Below are 8,446 nucleotides of genomic sequence, written 5' to 3'. Positions count from 1 at the left end.
CTCACTTTGTAGACCAGGCTGGCCTCGAACTCAGAAATCCGCCTGCCTCTGCCTCCCGAGTGCTGGGATTAAAGGCGTGCGCCACCACGCCCGGCTGTTTTAGTTTTTGTTACTCGTTTTAAGGAAAAACACAACCTGTATGGATGGAAAATTATATATGCTGCTAGACTTCCCTTTATTTTTTCTGCCTTTTATCTCTGGTATCCCTCACATTTTTGGTGCTTATCTTCCTGGTAAACTCTGTGAAGTATGGTAATTATACTATGGGGTTGACTAGAAATTAACCCCAAAACATGATACTTATATTTTAGTTGGGTGTCTTAACCTGTTGGCAAATAAACAATTCCTATTAAGTGTACTTACATTAAATAGTGGGATTAAAGCCACAAAATACTCATTTTTTTGTTTGTTTGTTTGCTGCTTAGAGTAGAATGGGAGAAGAAAGAGAACTATTTAGGAATTTATGACAAGAATTTTTTATTGTTCTTCAGGAATGTTGTACTCTGAGTATTCTACTACTGTGAGCTATTTGTTTCTATATTCTTAAGCTTTTAAAAATGTATTGCATATCAGTATAATGTGAGTCAGGTATTGTTTTTGACTTATATGTCTAAGAGTGCTACTGATCTTATAGATAAGCTACTTTCTCACCTTATGTCTCAAAGTCATGATAATAATAAAGCTTTATTTAGTTAATTAAAACAATTTTTAAATGAAAATTAAAGCAGGAATATAAATCAGCTAAGTAATTACTAGTAATAGAGTCTGTACTGGCCTCTGGTGTTTTGGGAGGAGTGGTTTTTTGTTGATTCAGATTTTTTTTCAGAGTAAAAGTAATGTTTTTCAGTCATCAGTCATGAAACTTACAACTTATTTTTAGTCTTATAATGTACATAAACGCAGACATGAATATAAAGGCTTCTCGCGGTCACCTAATTTCTAATATTCTGCTTTATTCTAAATAGTCCTGAACCAGCTGCCTCTCCCATCTCCTTTACCTGCTACAACTACAAAGAGCCTCCTCTTTAATTCACGAATAGCAGAAGAGGTGAACTGCCTTTTGGCCTGTAGGGATGACAATTTGGTTTCACAGCTTGTCCATAGTCTCAACCAGGTATCAACAGATCACATGTAAGTACAATCAGCTTTACATCAAATAGTAAAATATTTGGTCTTACAAAGGAAGATCAGTGTTTCCTTTTAAGTTATTTCCAAAATTTTCAGATTCATACTTTTAGGAGTTCTGTTTGTCTTGTTTTATTGCTGTTGTGATAGGTATCCCAGGCTGGCTTTGACCTTGCTCTGCAGCTGATGAAGTTCTGGCACTCCTCTTCTGCTACCAGTTATTGACTGCTGGTATTACATGTGTGCCACCATACTGCTTATGTGGTGATGCAGATTTCATGTATGCTTGGTAGACACTGCTAGTAAAACTATAGCCTCACCTTATAATCCAGCCTGGCCTAAGACCCACTGTCCTTCTCCTGCCTCAACCACCCAAGGACTAGGATTACATAGGAGCCATCATTCTAGTTCATACTATCCAGCCAGTAGTTCCTGACATATATATGCATACCATTAATCCTAGCACTCAGGAAGCAGAGGCAGGCAGATCTCTCTGAATCCTAGGCCAACCTGGTCTACCTAATGAGCTACAGATCAGCCAAGGCTACTTATTGAAACTCTGTCTCAAAAAAGAAAAACAAGAAAATGTTCCTAACCAGGTGAGAGAGTATAGCCAGTTTAAATGTGCATTAAGGAGATTTAGGGAGACCATAGTCACTGTGACACAAGTATTGACTTGTGTGTGTCTTTGCAGATCGTTTCCACTTGATGTCATCTGCACAGAGATTTAAATTCGCTCACAAAACTTACCTTTCCTTTTCTAATATTGATAGAGTAATTAAAATTTCTAGACATTGGAACATGCTGAGTATAACAAGAACTAGAAATTTAACTCCATGGAAAGGAAGCTTTGTTTTTATTTGAGAATAGGTGTGTTTTTTTCATATAGTAGACTTTTAAAAATAGAATTGAGCTAAACAATAAGATTGCACTTGACATGTTTATCACTACAGAAGCAATGCATACTTTACAGGTTTAACAACACAAAAATGTATTTGAAAGTAAAATCTGGGTCTGGGGAGATGGCTCAGTGGATCAAGTACATGCTACTCAAGCGTGATGACCTAAGTTCAGTTTCCAGACTCCATGGAAAAGTGCAAGCAGAGAACTAACACAGAGTTGTCCTGATCTCCACATCTGTGTCATGACAGTTGTGACATGTGCATACCTGTGTACACACATGTGCACATCACATACATAGATAATAATAATTTTTTCTTAAGTTAGATCTATCACTTTTCTCCCAATATAACCTATCATTAAATAGTTATTTATACACCCTTCTATCCTTTATTAATTTTTCAAATTTAAAGATTCATTACTTAGAGAAAAGAACTATATTAGGTACAGTATATATTTGTGGGGCAATTTTCAAGTTGACTCAGTTGAACTACTTATTAAATGTGGCTTTTCTGATGGAGAAACTAAGAATTGGTTGTTTACAACAACAAGGAAGTACAGTGTTCATATTTTAATCCCTCTAGAAATTTCACTGTCTAGATATTATACAGTTGCTTTTGTTCATACATACTCTGTAGTTTTTTTCTAAATATTTAGAGGAAGGAAAAAGGCCCACAAAAATTAGAATTTATTTTATAGGAAGTTCCTTTAAGATTATCCCCTGGAATTTACTGAACTTTACTGTTTGGATGTTATATTTTAGGTCTTTACTGTTAGATCCAGTTAGGTTTTGTGCATGCATGCATTCTTGCCCGTGTACCTGCCAGGGTGAGTGAGTGTGGGTATCAGAAGAAAACTTACAGACATCACTTCTCAACTTCCACCATGCTGAAGCAGCGCAGAGAACAGTCATATTTAGAAAGTAGAGCCTGCTACTATGCTATTATGAATACTCTGAATGCCTTCTGATCTCAGAAGCTAGGCAGGGTTGGGCATAGTGTTTGGATTGAGAATGTAAAATCAAAGACAGTATTTCCAAATAGGCATGTCTAATTTAATTTGCTAATTATTTAGATGATTACCTGTATAAGACAGAAAAATCACGTAACCTGTATGTCTCCTTAGTATGGCAACATTGCATATTTCATTGGAAGAACAGTTCTGTGACAGTCACCCTCATTCATGTGCAGACATGAGGGAAAATCAGTCTATTCCAAGTCAAGAGCAGCTCAGCTACTGACAGTAGTCACTCCTGTGGCTTTCATTAGGGAGTAGTAGGGAATGGACTCCGCTTGTTTGCATTCCTAAAATTAACATGAGCAATTTTAAATAAATTCACAGTTCTATAAAATTATGGTTCCAGCATCCCTTTCCCCACCCCCTAGAAAAATATAGTGTGGGTTATTGTGTAGGTATTCCTTGGTGATTTCATTTCTTCTGGGGGTTGCATCTTTGAAAGTGTACCTCAGGCCTACTGAAGTCGCACGTTTTTATTCTGTGAATCTTCTTAAGAAATCAAGCATGGTTATGATTATTTTTTTCTTCAATCCCAGAGAACTGAAAGATAACCTTGGCAGTGATGATCCCGAAGGCGATATGCCCGTCTTGTTGCAGGCCGTCCTGGCAAGGAGTCCGAACGTTTTCAGGGAGAAAAGCATGCAGAACAGATATGTACAGAGTGGTGAGGTTCCTTTTTATAGTGCGTGTTTGTGAACCCTGTATCAGAACTTGTTTGACACATGATTAAATTTAGTTTAACTATCTGGTTTCTCACTTACAAATGTGTCTTCATATTTTAAATCAAGCCACGAGTGAGAAGAAAACAATAATATTCTTGTGGTTTAATATGAAATTAAACAAAACTTTGAAAGGTTTTTTTTTTAAAGGTATCTTAAAATGTATTAAGTGAACTTTAGAAATTTTGCTGTTAGAAAATTATCAAAGGTTTGGAAGCAAATTTTTTTTAATTTCTTTTTATTTCATGTGCATTGGTGTTTTGCTTCCATGTATGCCTATGTGAGGGTGTCAGATCCCCTGGAACTGGAGTTGGGGACAGTTGTATACTGCCATGTGGGTGCTGGGAATTGAACCCAGGACCAATAGAGTAGAGTACAGTAGAAGACAATAGCAGCAGTGAAAGGAGATAAAGCTGTGCACTCTGAGAGCACCGGAGTTAAAAGAGAACACCACATGAGTCGGTTACAGAAGTGGCAAACTGGAGAGATGGCTCATTAGTTAGTTAAAAGCATATATATTCTTCATTTCCTACCTTAGATGTTTATGACTCCACATAAGAAAAGGCTTAAATCCTTAAAGGTTAATTTGTGTTGGATGTGTGTTGTATTGTGGGTATGTGCATATGTGGGCATGCATGTGTGCGCATCACAAAGATCACTCTTCATTGTTCACATTTTGAGACAGAATCTCTAACTGATCTTGAAGCTCATTAGCCAGCCTAGACCAGCTGGTTACCAAATTTCAGGAACTCAGCTGTCTCCACCCCCTTTTACTGTAATCCTAAGTGTGTGGCCAAAGCCAGCATCTTACGGATTTTGTGGATTCTGGGGTTCCAAACTCAAGTCCTCATGTTGGTGAAGCAGAACAAGTACCTCACAACGGACCGGAACCATCCCCCATCCTTAGATATCTTCTGTAGCTAAATGTAAATGAGATAACACATGAAGACACCTTACTATATAGAAGTCACTAAATTCATAGCTCTTTGAGGTAACCAGAGAGGATTGTTCTGATTTTATTTGACTCATTTAAATAGCCAGTGCTTCAGCTTTGCCCTAGTGATGACTGTTAATTAAAGAAGAGAAAATTTTTAATTCCCATCTTACAGTATTGCCTTCCCCATTCAACCAAAAAAAGGACAATCGGGAACCGCAATTATAGTTATTAAATTATTAAGTTATGGAATAAAACTACTTCATTTTGAATTTTTTTATTCACATTTTTAGAGATAGTCTTTGAGGTAGTCTTGAGCCCTGATTTCATTCTGCTACTACTGACTGTAGAACCGTCGTCTCTTCTGTAGTAGTATTGGCAGATAAACAGATGCCTTCTGTTTGAATATTTCTGAGAAAAGGTACTTTTCATATAAACAGCAAGAAATGAAATTTAGGAATATTAACTTATTGATTGCAGTTCCCAGAAAGTCATATAAGAAAATTCAGGATTAGTTGCAAATTTTCTCTCTGATTTAATTAACTGAATTTTTTGCTGCTTCTTTATTACAAAGTGTCATTTATGAATCAGTCAAGCTGGAGAGGTGACCCTGTGATTATCAACACTTGCTGCTTTTACAGATAATCCATGTGTGGATTGATTCCCAGCACCCATGTGGTTGCTGACAACTGTTTAACTTGTGTTCCAGTGAATCCAGTATCCTTGCCCAAAAGGGGACCTGGCACATGTGCAAACATATGAGCATGCAGGCAAATATTCATACACATAAAAATATATTAAATATTAAAAAGTGAAAGCTAACCTCCTGTTTTCATTTACTGTTGAAATATTATAATCCACACTAAAGAGCAAAAAAAGTTATTTTGGAAGAAGAAATAGGAACATCATGCTTTGTTAATAGAATTTTGGATAATTTGCAGGAACTCAATTTTGGTACATAGATAAATTAATTTTAAAACTTGGGTATGAAACAATGTTGTGAAATTAAGTTTCTAAGCATAGGGGAAGTATATGTTAAAATATATTTCTGGCCTAGCCGTGGTGGCACACGCCTTTAATCCCAGCACTTGGGAGGCAGAAGCAGGTGGATTTCTAAGTTCGAGGTCAACCTGGTCTACAGAGTGAGTTCCAGGACAGCCAGGGCTACACAGAGAAACCCCGTCTCAAAAAAAAAAAAAACCAAAAAACAAAATAAATGAATGAATCCACATGCGCGCACACACACACACACACACACACACACACACACACGGGAGTATATTTGAGAGAGACAGAGATATCTGTATACTAACAACAATAATAAGAGGCATATATCAAAAGAAAACATATAGTATTTTGACAATAGCTAGGTGAAGTGATTTAAAATTTCGTTTTAGTTCCAAGTCTAAATGATACCAGAATATGAATGTGAGTTTGGGGATATTAGCTCAATGTTAGAGCATCTGCCTAGTGTATATGATGTCCTGTGTCAATTCCTAGTTCTAAGAATATCATTGACATCATTTCTTATTTCAGTATTAGACTAGTGGTATTAAAGTTGTGTTTTTATAAAATTGATTGTGCTTGAAATTTAGTTTTCCTAGTAGTATTTATTGCTTCCCTCCAAACAAAATCATTCTGGAAGAACAGAACTTTTAAACATTTTTAAAAGAATGAGTTGAGTCTTTATAGTAAAAAGAAAATAATATTTAATGTTTTTTATCTTTTGAGCAGGAATGATGATGTCTCAGTATAAACTTTCTCAGAATTCCATGCACAGCAGTCCTGCATCTTCCAATTACCAACAAACCACTATCTCACATAGCCCCTCCAGGTAAATAGATATTTATATATATGTTATTTATTTGCTTCTGTGAATAGCAATCACATACATGTAAATATTCATGAATTCATATAAATAAGTAGTTCTATGCTTACTAGTTCTTATGAACATTCACTGTAAAATGTTGCATGTGCAATTACTATGGTTACTAACTAAAGGAGCTACCATATACTAACTGAATTTTACATGGAAAAAGTTTGCTAAAATAAATGATGTGTTTGCGTTGGTAATATAGCTCCCTCGCAGAGTGCTTGCCTAATATGCACAAAGCCCTGGGTTTAATGGGTTAATTCACAACAGCACTACCACCATACACACACACACACACACACACACACATACAGTACCATATTTGATGTAAGTCTGTTGTAAATAACACAATTTGGAAGACAGTTTATTTGAAGAGAAATAGATTAGTATCCTGAAATAGAATGGTGGTTTTTATGTAGTTAAGTAAATTTTTAATTATTTGAGGTGACTCTTATGAATGTTAATAATTTATATGTTATTTTGCTGTTTTTCTGTTTGTATAGATTTTATTATATTTAAATTGAAGTTCAAAGAATTTTGTCTCATTTAAATTTTAAAAAGTAGCATGTTGATTTTTTTTTTTTCCTGATATACTTCATTGTGTTTTGTATTTTAGCCGGTTTGTGCCACCACAGACAAGCTCTGGGAACAGATTTATGCCACAACAAAATAGCCCAGTGCCTAGTCCATATGCCCCACAGAGTCCTGCAGGATACATGCCATATTCCCATCCTTCAAGTTACACAACACATCCACAGATGCAGCAAGGTAAGCCAGCTACTAATTACCTAAATTAGTATATTAACTATTGAATAGACCTAACAACTATAATTCCAAACATGTGAATTTTAAAAATATTTTTAAGCATAAACTAATAATATTGTGCACATTGTCAAGTTAACTGTGGCTTATATCATTTCAAACACATTCGATTTATTTTTTGTTGACTTATCAATGGGGCAAATAGGGCATTGTTTTGGAACTTTGATTAGGGTTAGGGTTACTATGTAGTAATATTTTGTTATGAAATTAAGGACTCTTAATTTTCTTACAGTAGCATTTTAATTAAGTATATATTATGAAAACATTTTACTTAGGTAGTCATTTTATAGTTAAAAAAAGAAGTTTTGATACAAAATATTCTGAATTAGAATACTATTTTATCAATTGGATTTCAGTTTATTGCCAGTGCTCAATATTATATATTTATATTTCTTATCTTTTATCATTTTATTGTATGTTTTGCCCGGATTTTTACTTATATGTATATCTGTGCACCATATGAGTGCAGAGACCACAGAAGCCAGAAGAGGGCATCAGATTTCCATGGGACTGGAATTACAGATAGTTATGAGTTGCCATGTAGGTGCTGGGAATCGAACCCAGGTCCTCGGCAAGAGCAACCAGTGATCTTAACTATGGAGCCACCTTTAACCCAGAGGGATATTCTTGCTTCAGCGATCTTTTATATTTTTAGAGATTATACTGTCTCGTGACTGCTAAACTTATTAGCAGTAAAAATTCTCATACATCTATTTCAAAAACATAAATTTTCAAGAAAAGATAAAGGACAAACATCTTTGGCTTTGTGTCCCATAAAAGTAATAAGTCAGAGGACAAACACCCAAAGAGAACACAGAGCACATAAAGAGCCGTGTGTGTAGGAGTGCATACAAAGAGAACACAGAGCACATAAAGAGCCGTGTGTGTAGGAGTGCATACAAAGAGAACACATAACACATAAAGAGCCGTGTGTGTAGGAGTGCATACAAAGAGAACACATAACACATAAAGAGCCGTGTGTGTAGGAGTGCATACAAAGAGAACACAGAACACATAAAGAGCCGTGTGTGTAGGAGTGCATACAAAGAGAACACA

General features: G+C 35.7%; 1 protein-coding gene across 3 annotated transcripts in view; it reads left to right on the top strand.

Moving 5' to 3' along the window:
• Nipbl (NIPBL cohesin loading factor) overlaps nucleotides 1–8,446 on the top strand; it is a 181,477-nt gene that overhangs the window by 93,296 nt on the left and 79,735 nt on the right. For all 3 annotated transcript variants that reach the window (XM_021183780.2, XM_021183779.2, XM_029469689.1), the window contains 4 exons: nucleotides 966–1,131; nucleotides 3,579–3,706; nucleotides 6,430–6,529; nucleotides 7,185–7,336. In XM_021183780.2, the coding sequence (XP_021039439.1) occupies nucleotides 966–1,131; nucleotides 3,579–3,706; nucleotides 6,430–6,529; nucleotides 7,185–7,336 (546 nt within the window). The remainder of the gene's footprint in view (nucleotides 1–965; nucleotides 1,132–3,578; nucleotides 3,707–6,429; nucleotides 6,530–7,184; nucleotides 7,337–8,446) is intronic.

This window comes from Mus caroli, chromosome 15, assembly GCF_900094665.2.
Source record: "Mus caroli chromosome 15, CAROLI_EIJ_v1.1, whole genome shotgun sequence".
Lineage (NCBI taxonomy): Eukaryota > Metazoa > Chordata > Mammalia > Rodentia > Muridae > Mus > Mus caroli.
This window is presented reverse-complemented; position numbering and strand designations above follow the sequence as displayed.